Here is a 23806-nt window from a genome sequence, read left to right as displayed (position 1 = left end):
TAAATATGTAAAATAAGCAAAATAAGAAATGTTAAAGTCATAAATTGATTCCTAAAATATCATTGCCATGAAACAAGATTGATAGTTTTAGCTAAAGCTTTAGCTAAGCATATTCATCCTTCTTTTTAGGCAGAATCTTCCTACACGAGCAACATCTCTGAGCATAGGAAATTAAAGCTTATAGGCAAGAATGTGTTAACGTATTCCTCTTGAGAAGAAGATACCATCAGCTCTATCTTGTGCTTATAAGCTTGCAAAGACTTATTCAGACTGGGTGCAGAAAAAATCCTCGCTCTCCATCAGTGACAAGACAGAGGATTTGAAACACAGACAAAGAGAAAATAGTGGAACAGTACTAATAACTAAAGAATGTACAATATTAAAATAACTTTTCCTTTCTGTGCTCTATATCTGGAAATGTTAAAGTTGACAAGCTTTCCTTTTGGCAAAGCCTTTATGAAAAGAATGAGAGAACCTATGATTAATGGTTGCAGCAACAAAAAATAAATGAAGACAAGACTATACTGTGAAAGCAAGCTTGAACAGTTAGTAAAAAGCTGCCAAATATGCTGAATAGCTTTGAAAACTGGCTTTTATACAACAAATCACTGTGCTCCTGAGTATAATGTTAGAAATTAGTGCTTTATTTTAAAATATAAAATATATAATTAAATAATTGCACAAATTATTTATTTACCTAAATCCATAGGAACCGCAACTCCTCTTTCTAGTTTTTTTGGCACTGTGTATTTTTGGTGATCTGTGGTATAATGTAGTCCTATGACAACTATAACATACTGTTCTTCTGCTCCTCTGCTCTTTCTCACCTTCGCAGTGAAAAGGAGGATTTCAGAAGCAGCATTTTAAGGAGGATTCAGAATTCCTGGCTGTGGCTTTCTATTTTTCTCATGGAATACTTCTATGACCATTTTATTTAATGTAGAAAAAGTGTTCTTTAAATGCTTTGTATACTTTAAACTAGACCTTCTCTAAGATCCACATCAACATATATTTGAATTCATGTTAGTTAATTAACTGTCCCTTTCACATGTGTTTTGTGCTTTTCCATTTCCTCCCAAGTGTCATAATTGGAGTAAACATTCGAAGAAAGATTCTGAAAGACTAATTTGTGAATAAAATAGTTTTTTCTCCTCAAACTCTTTGCAAGACAAATCCTGTGTGTCTACGGAGTTTGTTTGCTTTTTGGTTGTTGAATCCTAGTGTCCTGGTTTCGGCTGGGACAGAGTTAACTCTCTTCTTAGTAGCTGGTACAGTGCTGTGTTTTGGATTTAGTGTGAGAATGATGTTGGTAACACTCTGATGTTTTAGTTGTTGCTAAGTAGCGCTTATCTTAAGCCAAGGACTTTCCAGTTTTCCATGCTCTGCCAGCAAGCAGGTGTGCAAGAAGCTGGGAGGGAGCATAGACGGGGCAGCTGACCTGAACTAGCCAAAGGGGTATTCCATACCATGGAATGTCATGCCCAGTATATAAACAGGGGGGAGTTGGCTGGGAGGTGTGAATCGCAGCTCTGGCATTGGTCAGCGGGTGGTGAGCAACTGCATTGTGCATCACTGGGGTTTTTTTCCCTCCCCCCCCCTTCCTTTTTTTGTTATATTCCTTTTCATTACTATTATTACTATTATATTTCATTATCACTATTGTTAGTATTATATTTTACTTTAGTTATTAAACTGTTCTTATCTCAACCCACAAGTTTTACTTTTTTTTCCTTTCCTCCTCCTCACCCCACTGGGAGGGGGAGGGGGAAACGGCTGCGTGGTGCTGAGTTGCTGGCTGGGGTTAAACCACGACACCTAGGTTTCTTGGAATTAAAAAAAAGAGCATAGTTGTCTATAATTTTCAGAGTTTCACAGACCTAGTTTGTGTCCACTCAAATGCATTATCTCTCAGTTTTTCTCCAGGTCCACATCTTCTCAACTGCTGACTCACAATACTCATGTTTAAAAGATGCTCTCTCTTAACAAAAAAATGACAAATCAGTGTAAGTACTGATATAAGGCAAGTTTTATTTTGGCAGATGTGGGAAGATCACGGGTGGGAAATACGAAATAAGACCAGGTAAAAAAGATAGGTAAAACATAAAAGGGGCCATCTAAGCCCCAAGTTGAGACAAAAGCAGTTTCTTCAGGTAGGTGAAGACAAAAGCTTCAGAAAACCTTGGATTTAAAAAAAAAAAGCCAGACAGAGACCAACTGTGGAGCCTCTGGATGATGGGCAGACAGTGGCACTATCAGTCACACTGCTCTTTGGGCCTTTCCAACTCAGGTCACTACTGTGCAGCCACTAGTACAATCCAAAACTGGAGCTGGGAACATTTCCTTGAAGCCACAGTTTCTATTCTTGTTACAAGGTCTTATTTACACCTCTTCTAAAACGGCACTGAATATCCACTATCTTAGTCTTTATTAATAAGATGTTTAACTGATATGAAGTTTAAAATTCAATTTGCTAGACAATTGCATAATTTTGTTTCTATTCACAGATGTCAATGTATGCACTGCTAGGTCACTGTGAACTGAATGCTGCGATCAACTGCCTTAATTATAAGTAAGGAATTCACATGCAAACTTCCCATGCACGAGCCTAAAATTGGCCCCTTTTCAATCTGGTATTAGATACTCATTCATTGCTGGAGTGTAATTTTTTTATTTTATATGTAAATAACTTGCTTTTCTTTCCTCACTAGAGAACGTTGAGTTATTCATGCTAATGTATTCTTTCATCATTTTTTTTTCTTAGTGGCAACCTCTTCCAAACTTGGAACATCTCACAGCAAGCAGAGAAACTAACATCTTTTTCACACAGCATGACATTAGAATATTTGGCTAAAGGCCCTAAAACATTAAAAAGAAACAAACAAACAAACAAACAAACAAACAAAAAATCTTATTCATGATCCTTGTGTTTACTTGTTACGCTCAATTTGCTCTTTCATGCTTGTAGCACACAACAGAAATTTTGATGGCTTGGTGTTTTATCTTTATAAGGAAAGGGAGCCTTTTCTCAGTTTCATCCATTTTCCATGATTTCTACAGGAAAAAAAAGATGAAGCTATGGCTGGGGGAGAAGATTTTCTTCTCAGATGCCAGACAGTGCCTCATATTCTGTGTGCTGTGGAACATTTATTGTAGGACTCCACACTGTAATTTTTAACCTCCAAACAACATATTCTTCTTTTACTGTACAGAGAGATGCTAACCTTATTCAATGACTGTGTTTGAAATTGTCGTGGTTTAACCCCAGCCGGCAGCGAAGCACCACGCAGCCGCTCGCTCACTGCCCCCCCACCCCTGGGATGGGGGAGAGAATCAGGAAAAAAAACTCGTGAGTTGAGATAAAGACAGTTTAATAGGACAGAAAGGAATGAAAAACAATGATAATGATAATAATAATAATATGACAATAGCAATACTAAAAGAATTAAACTATACAAAGCAAGTGGTGCACAATGCAATTGCTCACCACTCGTTGACCGATGCCCAGTTAGTTCCCGAGCCTCGATCCCCCCTCCCAGTTAACTCCCCCCAGTTTATATACTGGGCATGATGTCATATGGTATGGAATAGCTCTTTGGCCAGTTTGGGTCAGCTGTCCTGATGGTGTCCCCTCCCAGCTTCTTGTGCCCCTCCAGCCTTCTTGCTGGCTGGGCACGAGAAGCTGAAAAATCCTTGACTTAGTATAAACACTACTTAGCAACAACTAAAAACATCAGTGTGTTATCAACATTCTTTTCCTACTAAATCCAAAACACAGCACTATACCAGCTACTAGGAAGAAAATTAACTCTGTCCTAGCCGAAACCAGGACAGTTTTCAAGGTTACTTTGCATTTTTTTAAAACTTTTTTTCAGTACTTTACCTCTTTCAAGAAAAAGCAAAACTAAGAAAAAGGTATACATTTTTTTATTAACTCTTTCCTATTATAATTAGTAAATAAAATGATGTGCAGCATAGAAGTGGTTGGTGCAATGTTTGATATATGCACAATAGCACCACTATTTGGTTTCATAGTTTCATGGAAATGCATTTTCAAACAGAAGTTAGCAATCTAATTAATTTACTATGTTATTTGTTGGGTGATACCAGCCTTTGAAAGATATGACATATAAAACCAGATGTGATAAATATGGACTAAAATGTTTATTTCCCAACACTGTGATTTGGCTAACTTGTACGAAATTATGGTCGCTTCACCATTTCCCTTGATATTTTCTAACTTGGCTCCACATGTTTGTCTCACATATCTAATATCACACATGAATTGTACTCTACTCTAACCAAAACCCTGTGGAATGAATTCCTCAAAGTAATAATGCCTTGGACTTTATTTAAAACATATTTTCATTTAATATCACTGTTTTCTCTAGTCAGCACTTCTGTCATAATAAAAAGAAGGAATATTTACCTTTTAAAACAATTTTCTGTGTTATAAATTTTAACTATGATTGCTTTCCATAACACCCTTATAACTCTTCATCTCTTGCTACATGAAGTTATGTTACTAATCAATGATTTCCACAGTATTCCCCCTCCACCATAAGGTAAATAATTTTTCTGATTTCTGTTGTTAGAGAATGCCTAACCATCTTCCATTTAGTGAAAAAACTAAGGCAGGTTTTCAAAAAAAGTATACAAATGATTGCATTCATTGTCACAAAAGAATTTCTGATTTAATTTTCTGACATATGGCAGCTTAAGTGTAAAGAAAAAACCTATATTTTTAACTGGAAAGTTTAATCAATTTTATGACGGCTAATTCATAAACTATGAGACAAGAGGATGTCTCTCCTCTTTACTTCAAATCTGCGAACACATGGTCTGGGGAAACCCCTGTGTGGTTCTCTTGGGAATCCCTGCATCATTACTTCATCACCACGGATGAAGCACGGATCTTGTCTCGCTTTCCTTTCTGAGAAAAGTTCTGAGGGAAGCTCTCAAAATTATAACACCAAACTGTTACAATTTTTAAGTATAGTAAAGGAGAGTATAGATCTGAAATACTCAGCATCTCCCTCAAATTTTGCACCTTAACAAGGTGTGTGTTAATAGGCAACCAGACACAAAACTTGCATATCCATCTATTAAGAACTCTCTTTTATCATACAGGAACCCACCAAACAATAAGAACAGTGGTCTCACATTAAACCAACCATCCTCTGTGTCTTCTTCATTAAACATATTACAACATACTGGAAGTGGACATAACATTTAACAAAGATGTCAGAAGACAAGATTCTTGCCCTAAGAAGCTCATCTAATTTTGACCGCACCAATGGATCTGGTATGAAAAGAGGAGCAAACATTCCTGGAAAGGGCAGAACTGACTTTTACACAGTTTTCTAATAAAATAAAATAAAATAAAATAAAATAAAATTAAATTAAATTAAATTAAATTTGATGGACGTTAGGAAGGTGATTCACCTAACTGAAGTAATAATGAATGTAATGCAGTAAGCGTGAGATGCAGAAGAAGAAAACAGCTGCCTAGGTTATGTTGCCACCTGCTTTCTGTTTCCGTAAGAGATTTTTAAAAAAGAAATGTATCACGAAGGTAAAACAAGCAGTAATGAAGCCAGCTCTTTATGTAAAATATATATAAATATCTATACTGTCTAGAGATTGCATTTGCTTAGATCTCTCTTGGTGAAGGTGGAAAATGCCTCCAGGTAGTAAAACAGAGAATAAGAACGCCCTATACAACTTTGTATTTGACTATTAACTGCAAAATTCATCTTCTTTGGTTGGATCTGATGGTAACATTTTCTTGGAAGCCTATAATAAAATCCAGAATATGCCATACAAATTAACTTTTCTTTTAAGGCTATGCAAATGTCTCACTATGTGTTTTTGTGGAGGTCCCCTCGGAAGTGCCTCGGAGTGCCTACAGTGTGTAGAGTTGTACTTCATTCCAACACACATTACATCTGCCTATTCCACTCAGGGGCCATGACCTATCACAAATAAGCTAATTCCTGCATGGTAAATAAGGTGTATTTATGATTGTGTATTTTTTAGCATGAAGAGAAATACATGGTTTGTAAAATATTATAAATATCTGAAGTTAGATAAACTGGACATAGCAGCCTGTTTATATGAAAAAACTCCTTCCCACCTGTTCCTACATAGTGACCAGAATATCAATTAAAAACAGTCCTTCATGAGGATTAAGGAGAATGGAGTGTGAGGAAGGAGAAAGAAGAAAAAGCAGCTTCTAATATGCTTAGAAGTGTTTCCCAGATTTCTTTGGTACATACAATCTACTTTAGAGTAGTGATACAATGGGGTTCCTTAGATTAAAGACTGACTCAGGAAGTTCTCCAAGGTATCTTTTGTATACTGCACCTTCTCTTCAAAATAAGGAGCCACAAGGAAAGCATGAGCTATGCCCATTTCATCTCCATGCTGACAGGAAGAATATTTTCTGGAATTTACTCAGAATCAAATTTTTATGGCCTATGAAGAGAATAAGCATTTCTGTGGTATAATTAATCTCAACCTAAAATTGATGTGTAACATAAATTAGATAAATTACTCTAAAATTGCCTGTTTCTCTTTATTGACTATAAGGGAAGCTGAGAGCGATTAGGTAAGGTGCTTACTAACAGTAGACTAAATTAATTGTTTCTGTGGGAACAGCAGATCAATACGCAGAACAGAAAAGTAAACTCATGAAGGGCCTACTACTCCAAATGTTTGGTGAGATTCTTGGGATAAATGCTCCCCAACTTCCTAAGCTCATTTGGTGACTAATAAGGAGAAGTGTTCACAATGCCTTCGGCAGCATTAGACTTGAGCCTTCAGCAAGCAACAGGAAGGTTGTAACTCAGAGACTGTTTGCACTTGTTCACTTAGAGAAATGCAAAACATCTTGGGTATAAAGGATTTTTAAAGTTAGGAGGTTTTGCAGGTAATTCCACAATGCAAAAGACTTTCTCCACCTCACAAAAAAGAAAAAAAAAAAAAAAGTGGTATTTAAATCCATTTTCCCATTATATATCAGGTCTTGCACAGTCTTTCTTAAAAAACAAAGACAAATCCAACCATAAAGTAGTCTATAGCTTGGTGGCCAGGGCACCCACTCTGGTTCAAGCCTCCACTTTACCTGAAAAAGGCATAGGAGCAATCAGTCTCACCCACATTCCCAGAGAATCCTTAGTCAGTGCAATACTGTACCAAATCGCTGCTTCTTTCTGATGCCATAAATGATTAATTACTCAGATAAAGTAGAACTGCTCCAAAAGGAGACAGTGAGACTCAGACAGACATTACCATCAAAGTCCTTCATTTCGACCAGGCAACTCGGGAGATTAAATCTGGATTTCCGTACCTCTCAAGTGAATTCCCTAACCTACTTGTTGCTGGCTATTTTGGTTGAAAGATGCATCAAAGTTAAATAAGTTGCTGTGAACAATTCTACATAAAAAAATTCCTACCTGTCATTGATAATACATCTGCTCTACTACAAATGTGGACTTCTTAACTGGATTTCCAATGCTTATACAGTTTGTATCAAAATTAATAGCTCAGCCACATGTTCTGCAACGACATAGGACAAAACCAGTCCTGAGCTTCCTGACGCATACAGTAGGCATGGTGGAGAAACAATTTCTATACTATATTACAGTCTCTCAGTGCAGGAGTTAAATCAGGTCTATGTGCCTAAATGCATGGTTTAGCATACCTATAATCTTTTTAACACATTGCTTCTGGTATCCCCCACTTTCTCTTCCCTCCTGCCATTATTCCTTGGTTATTACCTCCTCACCCCATGCACCCCACAACGTTCTTGCTATTCTGTCTGTGAGCCCTATGAATATGAAAGGTTTTCCTTGCTCAAACAGTAAATAACATAGCTCAGTTCCAGGGGTGAGGAAAGGGTGATTGAGAAAATCCTAACATCATTCTGCCATTGTGCAAAGTGAGAGATAAAATTCACTTTCAACAAAATAACACAATGGAAGCCACAGAAAGTGCTGAAAATTGCTTTAAAAATCCATGGGAAAAATAAAAGAAATTGAACTCTCACTGTACTATTTTGAAAGACGTATGATCAGCTGAAAGTTGTGTAGAAAGGTAAACACGGATACGCACACATACTTTAAGGACATTTTTGCAGGCAGTATTTAGGAGGCTATGTTTTGAGTAATGGAAACTTTAATACCTATAGGTGTATTTCAAAGAACCCTTATCAATAAGAATTATACTGGATCAATGGGATTATTGTGCCCCCCATTTTTCATTATTTTAATTATCAATTTAAACAGTGCTTTGCTTTTCTGTAATTCAATACTCTAAATAAACTCTGCTAAAATCAGTTCTTTTTAAAAAAATTACACCTATGGGACTATTAACTTCAGCATTGAAATGTAACCGTTAAAAATTACAAGTTTTAAGAACAGTTTTTGTGTGTTTTTTATTAGACCTAACTATAATGTACTCACCAACCAGTACTATAACATACTTTTTTTCCTAATTCATGAATTAAATAATTATCTCAAGAAATTAAAAATATTAAATGGATTTTTAAATAGTGGCTATTAACGTGTATTAAAATTCATCATAATTTTGTTATTTATGGCCTTATTATGCAAATTTAACTTCAGAAGCCTAGAAAACTAGCCTGTCTTAGCAACTAAGACAAATGTGCAGTCTAATATTGGCATCTGTTATTTGCTTTTCTTTGCCATTTTGCTTTTCTTTCCTGACACTGGTCACACTAGATTCTGCAAAGAAAACCACAGTGCATAGATCTGTGTTGGGGGGTGGGAGATAAGCAAAGAATGTTTTTTTTAAAATTATCTTTTTGCTGAAAGACAACAACATATAAATGAGGTCTGTAGATGGAAGAGAACATTGATAAATCAATGAAAAGAGAAGTCAACAGTAAGAAGTCTTCTAAGGGTGCTGTTCCCTGCCAAGTTGGTATTGAGCCTATTATCAAAATTTGCCTTCACCTCCCTTATGATCAGTCACTCTCATTATATGCACTTCTAGTCAGTTAGCCACTGACCAGTTTTCTTAATAAATTCATTGAGTCGAATGGAGATAAGCATACATAGTTTTAACTCAAATGAAAGTACGAGTGCAGGAATAACCCGGGACTTCAGCAGAAGTATATTTTAGTCTCCATTAAGTGGGAAAAACATCACTGTCAAAACCCAAGGCCCCTAATAATGTCAGCAGATGCTCTTGTGAATATGAACAGGATGAAAACTGAGGAGAGTCTCTAAGTAATATTGGGAGCTGCAAGATTATGAGGACGCTTGTCTACAAAATTTGTTTTACAAGCAGAATTGATTGTATGTGACTGGCTCGCAGAGGAGAAGATGCTGAATTTCCACCACAGCAATTCAGAGCAGAGAGACTACAGAGTTCCTCTCAAATGCCTGAACATTTATGATGCTGTGTCTGTCCCATGATCACTACATCCTGGTTCAGCACAGGGTGACCCAAAACCAGATTATGATGATACAGTCAATAATGGCAAGACTCAGTTCAGACAGGCAGGTAATTACCAGATGACAGTAAGAGAACATGATTCACAGTTTAACCTAATTACATGCATCAGAAATATGACGAATCAGTTATCATGTCTTATAAAGCTTTTTTTCCCTTTAATTTGCCAGTTCACAGATAAAATATGTTTTTCCTCTCTAAAACAAACAAGCAGTCAAAATTTCTTCATAGCATACAGGTTATGTACTAATTAAAAAGTTATCTATCACAGTTACATAGAAACTCTGAAAAAACACAATAAGGATGTACAGGAACAAATCTCAAAAGGGCCCAGATTTTGACAACCGGACTTTCTTCTCATTGAGGAGTCCAGCTGCAAATTTTCTAAAGGCTGTAATTTAATTATCAGCTTGCAGTCAGAATATAAGCAAAGGGAACTGACTGATCTCTGACCAAGAGCTGTTGTAATAGTCATTGCATACACAGCATTTAGGGATGCTGATCAGCAGGGCTTCTGAACATAAGTATGTCAATTCAATATGTAGCATTTGAATAAACAAAATAAAAAAGTCTCTTTTTGAACAAGATGGGAGATGCAAAAAGACTGATATAAAACTGCTTTATGTACACTGTATGTGCAATATGTGTTTAGGTGACAGATAATAAAGAAAAGCAATTGCCCTCACTCTCAAAAATTAATGTATTTAAGACTAAAAATTCCTTACATAACCAGCAATCAAGTTAATGTTATCACCTGTTTAGTCAGAAAGTTGTCTGAAATTTTTGGTGTCAATTGTATCATCAAGCTACACTAAAAGACTTTTTAAGGTGCATCTAAGTTTTAAGAGCTGTAACTCCCCAAACTGTGTTTATCTGCATTCTTAATGGATTCTAGTATCCTATTCCTAAGGAGTTTTGAGAATAAAATGAATGTGAGATCTTATGGGAATTTATCATATTTAAGTAAGTGTCAAAACGTGTATACGTTGTTACCATGCCAAATGGGGGGGGGGGGGGGGGGGGTGTTAGGAGCTTCAGAAACTGTCACAAATGAAGGGAAAATGAAAAAAATAAAAGCCTCTCAAAAAGCACGAAACATCAAATTGTGCACTGAGCAGTGTTCAAAAAAATCTTAAAAGTATCTGTACTTCTGCAGATTACAAACTCATCAGTCTGACAGAATCGAAGAGGCTTTCCATAAAATATTGTAGATCATGTAGATAATTTCTTCACCGAAACGGTTGTCAAGCATCGGCACAGGCTGCCCAGGGAAGTGGTTGAATTACCATCCCTGGAGGTATTTAGAAGACGTGTAGATGTGGCACTTAGGGACATGGTTTAGTGGTGGACTTGGCAGTGCTAGGTTAATGGTTGGACGCAATGATCTTAAAGGTCTTTTCCAACCTAACCAATTCTATGATTCTATGTGAGTTCCCTGTGCACATCAATCAGACATCACACCAATGAAGATAATTTTCTCATACTTGGCCAATACTGAAGTAACATTTAAACCTTATTCTGAGATTTCAGGTAAAGCCAAGATGTAAACTGAGCTCTTCAAAACCCAGGTACATATACATCCATACCCACACTCACAACTTGCAATTTTCTCTGAGTTTTCCCAACTCTCCCCTTCTGAGTCCCTTACTAGTAATACTTTTGATGGTGAAACACTACAAACAAATGCACCAAATCACTGCTGTCACTTATACAGGTCCAGTTTGAAAAGTACAGAAGAGGCAAAGAAGCAACACCTGTATATTCTCTGAAGATGTACTACAGCCGGTTTCAGATGAAAAAAAGAGATCTACCTCCACAGAGGACAAAGAAATTGAGCACAGCTACATTTTCATTATGGTGAGTGTCACATTCATTTTTTAAAGAAAAACGTGCTGACTTAAACAACTGCATTATAAAAGCTTTAAGCAACTGATGCAGAATGTTGCAGTATAAATTCATGCATTGTTTTGACTTGTTAAATGAATCTAATTTTTTTTTCCAAGAAATAATAGTTCCTTAAATGTGAAATGGATTTTCTTAGGTGGGAGTTCAAACAATACTCCATGGTTTTTGGAAAAAAGAGGTATTATATTCTTTTATAGTTGACCATCATTTACTATCAGCCTAAAACATGTAATTAATATGGCCTATAATTCTTGGTGAAGTAGCTTGTTGTTAGTAAGCAGACTCCTTATTTGACTTTTTATTTAATAAATTTTCCATTAAATCTTCTTAGTATGTAGGCTTGCCAATAAAATTCGCAAGCTTAAGATGTTGAATTGGGAAGCTAAAAATTTTGGGAATACAATTTTTGCCTTTTATCCACCTGTGAAAAAAAACTGCCATGTATGAGCTTGAACCTGCCAGTATTGCACACATAAATTATCTTTCCTTCCATTGCATGTTCTTTTTGCTGTTGGCAGAAACTATCTGTCAGCATTTAGCTGATCAGGTCATAGCTTCCTTTCTTTCCTAAAATAGCTGTGTGATATATAATGAATCACATTTTAGCCCTCTACTATGCTATGCTATGCTATGCTATGCTATGCTATGCTATGCTATGCTATGCTATGATTCCTTCTTCCTAATACTTTAACAGGTGAAAAGGCCAAGAAAAATGTGATTTAACATAAAAAGGGGAACGACAGTCATTGATAGGTGCGTCTACTGGCAGGAACTCAGTAACCAATTTGCATAATCGTACAATAATAGTTTTCCTTTCCTTACAGATGTACAAAATACCAGAATATCCTGCTGAAATTATTCAATAATCTCATTTTACAAATTTGAACACTAGCTCAGTTTCTGTTACTTTGTCCTGTGTTCAAGGTAAGCTTCAGCAGGAAAAAAGATGCCTACTATACCCATTCCTATATTGTTTTCTTCACAAAATCACCAGCTCACACACACACAAAAATCCTATATGTTGAAATCAACTTGTAGAAAATTATGTACAATAAAAAGGTAAAAATAATGACATATGACATTTTTATGGGAAGGAAAAAAAAAAAGAAAGAACTGCAAATTGCACAAAGCTCTTGCTGCTGCAGTGTCAGCGCTCCTGTAGAAAAGTCAATCACCCCCTCATTGCTTCACTGTTCTCTTGATGTTGGAGAGAAGGAAGATTGAAATAGTTTTCTAAAGAAACAAATAATAAACCACCAAAAAACAAAACAAAACAAAAAACCAAAATAAAATTTTAAAACGTGTTGAATACATGATAAATCTTGGTTTGTTAAGATAAAAGAGGTTTAATAGTAAACAGGAGCCCAAACTTTAACTTTAGTGAACATTTTTTATCTCCGTGCTTGGATTATGAGGTGCAGAATATACATATGGTTTATTGCTTGCTGGAGACAGGAAAAAGTGAATACTGTGAAGAATTTGTATTTAATTCCTATTATTTCTACATGATTCAAGAAAGTAGAGAGAACATGTTGCTATTTAACATACATTGTATATATGCTTGTCAGAAAATTTTTGGTAAGTTTTATTTTATTACACGCTCCATTAGCAACTTCCATCATTTGCATTACTGCTCCATTAAAACAAAAATGTTTATTTCAGCTAATATGAGTAAAAACAACCAGCACCTATTACATTATTACCTAGGCTGCAGTAAACCAAATAATGCTTAGAAGGCCTAAGAAACCATAAAGGCAAGCAGACATTTTAAAATCACTTTCCAAATAATATATATCATGTATGGCTAAAATAACTGACAGCTGTGTATACACACAACAAAAAATATTCATGTCTGTACATTTGCATCTTCCCATCAGAGTATATAATTTAATTAGCAGCTTTTCTGTGTAGAAAACAACAACATTGCTTGAAATCCATTTTTAAGAGTTTTTCAGGACTGTCTGAAAGATTGAATTGATTATTTGAAGAAGATTATTCTACAGTATATTGCACAGATCTTCATAACTAACTCTTAAGTAAACTAAGTGTGTGATATTAAAAAAGTAACTTTTACCAACAGACACTGTAACACAGAGATTACAGCATTTACCTGTATTTGACATCATAGAAAAAATGTGGAATCTCAGGCCATAAACTGAGATGAAGGCAATCACACATACAAAGTCTCCGTTCACCATGTTTGTAACATTCGCCGTTCAAGGTCTTAACACCCCACTTACACCCCACCTCACCTCTTCAGCAACAGAGGTTTTGATACAGGCACTTCTGTTTACCCAGACCTGTTACGGTTTCCCTATACTTCCCTATGAAAACCCTATTCAGGAATTCTGCATATAGGAAAAACATACTGTAACAAGACTTATGCTAAGATTAATGAGCATTTTTCTCTTTTCAGCTGTGGAAGATAGGTGTGTAGTACAACTAGCCCTGAAATGACTTTTGCAATCCATAAACTCTTGAAATGTCTGTTTTGAATTCACTTCCTCGTGGCAAGTAATGTATCTATTGGCAGTACACAAGTCAATAGGTCAATATTGTCAGTTCACATCTGTCTATACACTGAGCCTCTTCAGAGCTGGCCTGAGTCCCTACTCCCTATGTCCTGTTGATACATTTCTCATGTCTGTCTAAAAATATTACCATTTACTATTACATCTGATACATACAACAAAGAAAAAAGTCAAAATAAATACTTGCTAGCACCTGAACTACACTGAGCTACTGAATACAACTCTTACTTAGGGAAACAATCCACAAGGAATACAACTGTGTAATACCTTCGTTGCCTCAGTGCACCACACTTGCATCTCTTCTTCACAAGAGTTTCATCCATATGAATTTTGCGTGCTGATGGTGAACTGCATATAGCAAATGACAACTCCTTTACAATTTAAAATGCAAATAAAAAATACATATAACAACTTTTCCCAGCTTAATTAGAACTGGTTGTATTTTGAAATCTTTCCCTATCAACTGATAATGCAATACTTAAGCTTTACAGTAAGTTTTTTTTCAATAATGTAGAATTGAGACATCTGTTTTGATTCTAATATATGGTGAAATTAATTATCTAACTTTATGTTTGTTTATACAATTAAGACTACAGTACCCTACAAAGCATTATCATAATAGGTGGCATTAGACTTAAAATTTCACTTTTCCTCTTTTATGTTGTCCTGGTTTCGGCTGGGACAGAGTTAACTCTCTTCTTAGTAGCTGGTACAGTGCTGGGTTTTGGATTTAGTGTGAGAATGATGTTGGTAACACTCTGATGTTTTAGTTGTTGCTAAGTAGCGCTTATCTTAAGCCAAGGACTTTCCAGTTTTCCATGCTCTGCCAGCAAGCAGGTGTGCAAGAAGCTGGGAGGGAGCAGAGCCAGGGCAGCTGACCTGAACTAGCCAAAGGGGTATTCCATACCATGGAACGTCATGCCCAGTATATAAACAGGGGGGACTTGGCTGGGAGGCACGGATCGCGGCTCGGGAACTAACTGGGCATCGGTCAGCGGGTGGTGAGCAGTTGCACTGTGCATCACTGTTTCCCCCCCCACACCCCTTCCTTTTTTTGTTATATTCCTTTTCATTACTATTATTATTATATTTCATTATTACTATTGTTAGTATTATATTTTACTTTAGTTATTAAACTGTTCTTATCTCAACCCACGAGTTTTACTTTTTTTCCTTTCCTTTCCTCCTCCTCACCCCACTGGGAGGGGGAGGGGGAAACGGCTGTGTCATGCTTAGTTGCTGGCTGGGGTTAAACCACGACATATATGTATCACAGAACCATAGAATCATAGAATACCAGGTTGGAAGGAAAATCAAGGATCATCTGGTCCAACCTTTCTTGGCAAAAGCACGGTCTAGACAAGATGGCCCAGCACCCCGTCCAGCTGAATCTTAAAAGTGTCCAATGTTGGGGAATTCACCACTTCCCTGGGGAGATTATTCCAATGGCTGATTTTTCCCATTGTGAAAAATTTTCCTCTTGTGTCCAATCAGAATCTCCCCAGGATTAACTTGTACCCATTACCCCTCGTCTTTTCCATGTGACTCCTTGTAAAAAGGGAGTCTCCATCTTCTTTGTAGCCACCCTTTAAATACTGGAACATGGTGATAAGGTCTCCCCTAAGCCTTCTTTTCTCAAGGCTGAACAAACCGAGTTCTCTCCGCCTTTCTCATACGGCAGGCTTCCCAGGCCTTTGATCATCTTTGTGGCCCTTCTCTGGACCCTCTCCAGCCTGTCTACATCTTTTTTGCATAGTGGGGACCAAAACTGAACACAGTATTCCAGGTGTGGCCTGACAAGCGCTGAGTAGAGTGGGATACTGACTTCTTTATCTCTGCTGGTGATGCCTTTGTTGATGCAACCCAGCATCCTGTTGGCTTTCTTCTCCACAGCAGCACACTGTTCACTCACATTGAGCTTGTTGTCCACCAGGACTCCCACCTCCCTTTCCACAGAGCTGCTCCCTAGCCAGGCAGATCCCAGCCTGTGCTGCACTCCTGGATTATGTTTTCCCAGGTGAAATACATATATATATATATATATATCAAATCCTGTTTTGTGTTCTATGAACTTTACAGTGATAAAAATAAAGCAGCAATAGCAGTCTTCTAAAGGACAATTTTGGACCACAGATCTCAGTAATTATACAGAATGACAGAATGCTAGTTGGGTCTTATCTAGAAAAATAGGAAGATGTAAAATAGCACTTTTTAGTGCCTTATCTTTTGTTTACATTGTTCTCCCTGCCACCATCTTACTTCTCAGCCTCCTCATAACATAGCTTACAATAACCTATGATCGCTACAATGTGTAATTTATCCCTTAAATCAGTATATGCTTTAATAATGCACTAACTGAAGAAGTTCATACACATTTTACAACTACCTGTTTCTCTTTTCTTCCTCCACACAAACAGCTTAAAACAATTTAAACCTTCCCCTTATAATGTTATATATTTTTATATCAGTATATTTTATATATGTTTCTATTTTCTTGGGTTTTACAATCAATATGTAGTGAAAGTATCCTGGTGCACATTTAGCATACGAAAAGGTCCTTCAGGCAGCACAGCAAACTAGTTGAGTGTACTATTCATTTTTATCCAGTTTTGCTTTAGCAGCTGAAAAATACTATACAAAATATGGGATGAATATTATTTAATTATTATAGTTTGTGAGAGCTATATAGTTACACAGCTATTTTTAAGGAAAACCTCCAGATTTTGCATGATGGCTAAAGAAATATAATTACCCAAAATCTAGTAAAGTATTTTTATCTATGGAAAAAAAAAAGCATACCCTGAAGCAGAAGTTCCAAGATGCTCTCTTGCATTTGCATGCTGTCAGCTAAAAAAACAAGACTACAATTTTCCAATGTCTGCTGAGTGAATTGTCTTGAAATATGCAACTGTAGAGGGGTACACCTGTGCATGTGCTTTGTTCAACAAAGGGTATGTCACAGGGTATGAGACATGTCAATAGAAACCTGTCATTCAAATTCTGCTTTTTCAACCTCTGCATGCTGCAAATGCTTTTTTCCTTATAATACCATTTATGAAGGTAACTAATTGTCAAATACAAGCAAGGATAAATAAAATATCTGTTTCACTGCTGGAAGTTGGAAATGAAATCCTTGTTTTACTGAAATCAGTGGCAATTACAATGACTTCAGTGGGATCAAGATCATACTTAGGAATTCCTGTCTTCTACACTCATACCCGCAGAACATCAGTTGGTTCTCTTCCTTGAAACAATTTTCTGCTAACAGATTAGTGCAAAACAAGCAGGCATGTTAGCTCTTGATAATAAAAGCATTTGACTAAAAAAGAAATACTAATCCATGTATAAAGGTGATACAAGTACTAAAGGTCAATTAAGTACAGTAAATGAAGCACATCATACACTGTGCAACTCAAGCATCAGTAGCTGTGTACTACCTTCCACAGTTTTCAAAACTTTTTGAACTGAGTCAACAATCAATCAGAACATTGTTCTTGTCAAAAATACATGATGATACCCTCTAAAATGCGGAACAAATTGGTGATGTTCCCACATTTGTTTTAGCAGTATAATATAAATCAGCAGCATGTATAAGGGTAATCAGACAACAGAACTGACAGCAGTGTTTTACAGTACTCCATAAATCTCATGCCTGAACAGAAAATGACAGAGCAGCACCAAAAACAATGTTTGCTTTTCAGCTCTGTAGTCCAGATCCAGCAAATGACCGAGAAACCCAAAACAAGACATCAATGAAATTAATGCAGCAAAATCTGAAGTTGTGAAAAGCTTCAAGATCAAAAAGCTTCAAGATCAAAAAGCTTCCATAAAGCCTCTTCGTAACCTCAGTGGTATTTGGACATACAAGACACCCCAGTTTCTGACCTTTAAAGGTCCCTAATTGCTTAATAATTGTATTTACTTAGAGGTGGAGAAGAATTTCAATTTTGGCAAAGTCAAACAATTTACAGTGCAACTCATCTGCAAGGCAGGCAATAGTCACCTGAAGGATTTAATCTGGCAAGCATTTCCAGAGGTTGCCTAACACTCACTAATGAGATTGTGCCTCTCACAAACTACTGTATCGCCCACCACTTCTTCTGTACCACTTTTGCTGAGAGACCCTGGGACACAGTTACCAAAAGCAGCATACCTATCCTCTGATTCAAATATTGTAGGCATGGTAGAAAAGTAAAGCGTGATCTCAGTAAGAGTTCTTTCAAAAAATGGGGACAGGTGCCTTCAGGAGGGAGTCCCTAGGCCAAATCTGGATTCCATCGGGGACAGATAAATAAAAATAAGCTACTGCAACATGGGATACTCCTGTGCTCAGGGCCTTTACCAAAACTGACCTTGAACTGCAAATTTTAAGTATGACTGATGTTACTGATACACAACCTAGGGCCATAAAGATCTGGAACTTGGATTAACGTCTTTTGCTGTGAGATCTTGGAGGACTGCTATCCCCTTGGCTGGGAAAGAACTAAAGAAACACAATGTAGTTGTAACATATCATCAGAACGTATATTCAGGAGCGAAAGAGAGAGGTAGAGAGAGAGAGACAGAAAGAAATGAAGAAAGAAAAAAGGGTACCTTACCTCACTTTTAAATTGCCTTGCTGTGGCTGTCCATCGTAAATTGACAAAATATCAAAATCTTCCTCAAGGGCAAAAGTATGAAATGACAATTGTATCCTGTTACGTTCTCCTGTGATAATGATCCACGTGCAGTTGGCATAATTTGGATAACCATGAGGAAATCCAGGGCTTTCTATAGTACCATTTGGTCCCTGTACTAAGCCTCCACAGTTCTGACCTGAAAAAGAAGAAAGGAAAATCTGTGGTTTGGTGTTTTTCCCCTCCGCCGGTATATATTCTTACATGAGTAACTATATGTAAACTTAATTTTATAATATTTTTTCTAGATTACGTAGACCACATAAAATTGCATTTACACCATTCTTCCCTCTGGATCCAAAACCCCCATCGCTGGATTTTTGAGACACCTACCATCTTTGTACGCAATGAATCATTATTTGAGGTTATGTAGTACTAACAATGTATGACTTATTCATCCAAATGTGAAATTTAAGCATTAGCCTTGATGTCATAAATTCAACAGACTGATAGTTTTAATTGCAGAGAGTGGTCAGACCTTTTTGGTGAATGCCATTTATAAAGTTTTTATATAAATACTAAAGTATTAAAGAGTTTCTGCTGTTCTGAAACATACTTTCAACATGGAGAGCAAAATGTAGACACACATTTATTACGCATTTTGTTGCAAACAACATTAAGACTTTTATACTTTGAAAACACAGCAAAATTTCTGTGGTGTAACATTTTTAGTGCCATGTGTATTGTCATCAGGGAAGTGTTAATTTTTTTTTTCAGGATTCTTAAAAAAATAACACTAAAGGTTTACTCAGCAGGCATTTGTGTCTGGTTTGTACATCCTACAGACCTTGTGAGGGTATGGTAGCTCATTAACAGGAAGTCCTCAGCAAGAAACCTTGACTTACAGTGCACACTCTTGCTAATTTCCTACTTGATTTTGTTAATCCCACACACACCAGTTGTACTGGCTCAGCACTGGAGAGAAGTGTTAATGAAATATTTGAACAGAGAAAAGTTTAAGGACATTCTGTGCACTGTAATGCTTGGATTATTACATGCATTTTAAGCACTTCAGAACAAGTATAATCTCAGCATTTTATTGTTATACGTAAACCAGAAAAGTATTTCAGACTGCAATTTAATTTTTAACTTCCCAGCAGTAGATCTCTGAGACTGAATCTTTCAGAGAAGTGCTCTCAAACGCTTGTGGGAAGTTTCTAAATCTTAATAAAATGGATTTAATAAAAAGGATTTGCTGCTAAAACTAAAGAACTAATAAGTAATCATTTTCTACTAAATTTCAAATATAACAAAAACTCTAATGAAAAGATAAAAAGTCTATGGGGATTCAGGAGGCCTTTAAAGTAAAAATCTTCTCTAGTATATCTACCAATTGATTTGCATTACTTTAATAAAACATTGGTATTATTAAACATTCCTGAAGAAGGAACCTATTACACCATGAACTTAGCGTGAAAGGTTCAGCTATGTACTGTTCACTGTAACTTGTCAGCATTCTTGCAGATGCTTTGCATTGTATTCCTCTTCCTACAACCACAGGGGAAATATCATACAAGTGTCACAAGCAATTTAAAATAATTTAATTACTACAGAAATAATGTTCTGAAAACAGAAAAGGAAAATTATAGTGACAGCCCACCACCCTAATACTCTAACGAGCTACTTCATGTCTCCAACATCCAGAAATTGGTTTGTGTAAATCAAGTATCCCCTGCAAGCCATGGTGTATAGCAGCTTTCCTACCACTCTGGTGTGCAAGGGTTGCTTTGAAAGAGGAGAGCTACCAAGTGCAAGTTAGCAATTCTAAAATCTATCAAAGACAGAACCACATTTTAGGAGCAGAAATTTGTAATTCTGGTGTATAAAGAATGCAATACGCCGTATGTAATTGCGTATGTAAATCCAATATGTTAACCACATTTCTGACTTCCAGGGAGACAAACAAATTACCTCCCCAATCTCTTAGGGAACTCTACAGCTGGCTTAAGGTAAAACTGAACATTGCTGGGCTAAGTGAGCCCTGCCACCCCCAAAATGGCCATAACTCAGCAGCTTCCTTACAGCGGCGCTTGCTACCTACTCGCAGAAGGTTTTGCAACTGTCAGTGATTGCTCCCAGTTTTATTCCAAAAGGTGTTTTGTACTCCTTACTGTAACGTTATTGTGCATTATTCTCTTGGAAAATAAACAAACTCTAATGATAAATGAGCCAGCCAACGTTTTACCCCTGTTTAACTTAAGTATTTCTTACCACCCATAGCCCTTTCTTTCTTCAGTTTGCTTTTGCTCTCCTGTATATATATCCCTCCAGTTCTGAGACTATTCATAAACATGCTGCCTATTCACTTTATACCCAAGAAACACGAGGCAAAGGAGAATAAAGGAAAGTGATTACTGTGAAATGCTATTTAGGTTTGCTCTTAATTTTCTATGCATACATATAAATACATACTTATTTAATTAGTGTTCAGTAAAAACCCCAATAAAAATCCTAGAATAAATTTAATACACATTTAACTCCTAGCAATCTCACTGCTGCATGCTGACAATTGCAAAGAGGATCTCGCTTCTGAACTAAGCAATACTCCAAGAGACTTTAAGAGCTGTGCAGGCCCAGAAAACTGACATCCTTGTAGGTCTGTCCCTGCCTGGTTAAGACATGAAGAATGTTAACAGAGCAGTATTTGGAAGAAAGGATCAGCTGCTATCTGTATAATACCTATTTTGTCACTATATGCAAGTCTAAAACCTTCAGAACTGTCAAATGTTACACCTCTGCCAAGGAGTAAATTCAGTATCAAATCACTTAAGAGAGATTCAGTAGAAGGATATACTTGGAGAGCAGGAATGAAAAGACTTATGGGTGACAGGTGGCAGCAAATTAGATAGGAGTTGGCAACGTAATATCCCACAAAAAAATGCAGTTTCTGACTGTGGAGACACCACAGACCAGTAAGAGGACACTGATGAGATTAATTAAGAATATTTTGTTTCTTATGGGTGTCTTAACAGCAGAGAGTATCAACAAAGTAAAGAAACTGTACATACCGACAAGAAAATATTAAGAGAATGTTAATATCAGCAGAGTTTAAGTAGTTCTGCTGGGCTGAAAGTAAGTACAGAAGAGAATGTAGGCTGAATATGACTGAATACACCCTAAAAAGATGTACCCATATAATTCACTTTAGCTCTGCCCCTTGTGTCAAATAAAAAAATAAATATTGCCATTTTTCACAAGAGGTGCAGTCATTGATTGAGTACAATATCAGTACACCGAATTATTTTAATATTAAAGGTGTATTAGACTGCCAAAATTTTATTACTATGACACCACATCGTTGTTTATATGAATATAAACTATGCCATTAGCATTAATTTTCTGTCATATGCTGTCTGTAAGAGTATATTTCAGGACAGCGATTTTAAGTTTATGAAATAAAAAGTGCAATTTAAGAAAACTGATGTTCTTGGCTTGTAGTTGAAAATTATTTACACTGATTTCAGCCTTATTTTATCTTAGAAAGGTTCTTTGCACATCCCATACCAGCCCTATTTGCACCTGCTCAGACTCAACATTTCTCAGTTGTGACCCCTAAGTAAGAGTTCACCAAGAAAACTTAAAACACTGCAATTTTGCCTTAAACGCTGAGGTCAAATGGTGGTAGAATCACTAAGAATCAGTAGAATTTAAGTACTGCTTTGCCATAAGATTTTGAATAAACCTTGCAAAACACAAACTTACAAAATATTTTCTAAAAATTGGACTTTTAATTTCTTGGGCCTTTATATTTATCATGACTGTGTTTATCACCCACTCCCCCACCCCCGTTTACCAGTATCTAATAATTAGAACTAGCAAAGTACAGATTCATTGATTATTTTTAAGTTTCAAATGCTTCTAGAAGAAACAAGCAAAAAGACAATCACTTCTCTTCTTGTAATTCATAAGCTATTCTGTGGAAGACTGATATATTTATACATATATACAGATGTATGTGTATATGTATATGCATATACATATTTACATAGAAAGCAATTTTTGCAAGATATATGTATTTTGAACAAGCAAACTATAAAATGTGCCAAAACTAACTATAGTAAAGTCTGGTGCTAAAGATATTTTGAACAATTATGATAATGAAAATGAAGTCACATTTATTCTTGTTGTGACTGTGAGTAGCGTCTTCCATTCTGCAGCTACAGAGGAACGCAGCAACTAGTACTGAGGCTGAGAAGAGATGTCTAGCAAGATTGTATCATCTCCCTCATTCTTTAAAGTAGAATCTAATATGAGTTACAGTTTTATAAGTAAGTTTAAAAAGTAAATAAGAACAGCTGCGCTCAGCCAGATCAAAGGCTCATTCAGCTCAGTATCTTTTCTCCAACAGCGAGCCAAAGGAGGCACCTAGGAAGGACTTCGCCAGAAAACTCCCCTCCCCTTCACGATCTGCATCTCAGGGATTTCTTAAAAGAAACACATTCCAGTAGCCTCATCTTTCTGTTTAATAGCCCTTGATAGATTTCTTTTCCGTGAACTCGTCCAGCCATCCTCTGAGTCTATACTAACTTCTAGGATCTTTAACGTATTGTAGAGGGAATCCTAAAACATCCTCTTTGTGTTTGTTCAGCAGCTACCATCTGTTAGGTTCATTTGATGCCCCACCAAGTTTTTGTATGAAAAGCAAACATACAGATGATTCTTATTGATGCTTTCTAGGCCACTTACCATCTTATTGACCTTTATCATGTCCCAGCTTCTTTTTTTTTCCAAGTTCAAAAGTTCTACTTTATATAGCTGTTCTTTGTATTAAAGCCATTTTATCACCTTCCTCTGAACCTTTTGCAGCTTTGTTATACCCTTCATGAGATAGGGATACCAGAACATCTTGTAATATTGAAAATGTAACACATCATTTACAGTGATATTTTTAATCCCTTTTCTGTTCTCCTACTAATTTGCTCTGTTCTTTTGCTAAGGTAAGCATTAGCTTGATGTTTTTATAGGACTATGTCTTACAACCAAGACTCCTTTCCTCCAGAATTACAGTGAGGCTAGAGCCTGTCATTTTACATGGAAAATTAGGATTTACTAAAATATTTTTTCCCCCTGTAGATTTCCTACAGTTTATAACTATGTGCATCACACTACATTCATCTACTCTGAATTTCATCAGCTACTTCAACATACCCTTACTCAGTCACATAATGCCTTTTTTGTAATTCTTCACAATTGGTCCTCATCTTCATTAACTCATAA

General features: G+C 36.4%; 1 protein-coding gene across 1 annotated transcript in view; it reads right to left on the bottom strand.

Moving 5' to 3' along the window:
• The window catches only part of CSMD1 (CUB and Sushi multiple domains 1), a 1238313-nt gene that overhangs the window by 995358 nt on the left and 219149 nt on the right, over nucleotides 1–23806 (bottom strand). Inside the window, 1 exon segment of the mRNA XM_050893357.1 lies at nucleotides 18512–18728. Coding sequence (XP_050749314.1) covers nucleotides 18512–18728 — 217 coding nt within the window.

The sequence above is a fragment of the Gymnogyps californianus genome, chromosome 3, assembly GCF_018139145.2.
Source record: "Gymnogyps californianus isolate 813 chromosome 3, ASM1813914v2, whole genome shotgun sequence".
NCBI lineage: Eukaryota > Metazoa > Chordata > Aves > Accipitriformes > Cathartidae > Gymnogyps > Gymnogyps californianus.
The sequence above is the reverse complement of the archived record's forward strand: the minus strand, read 5'-3'. Positions and strand labels throughout refer to the sequence as shown.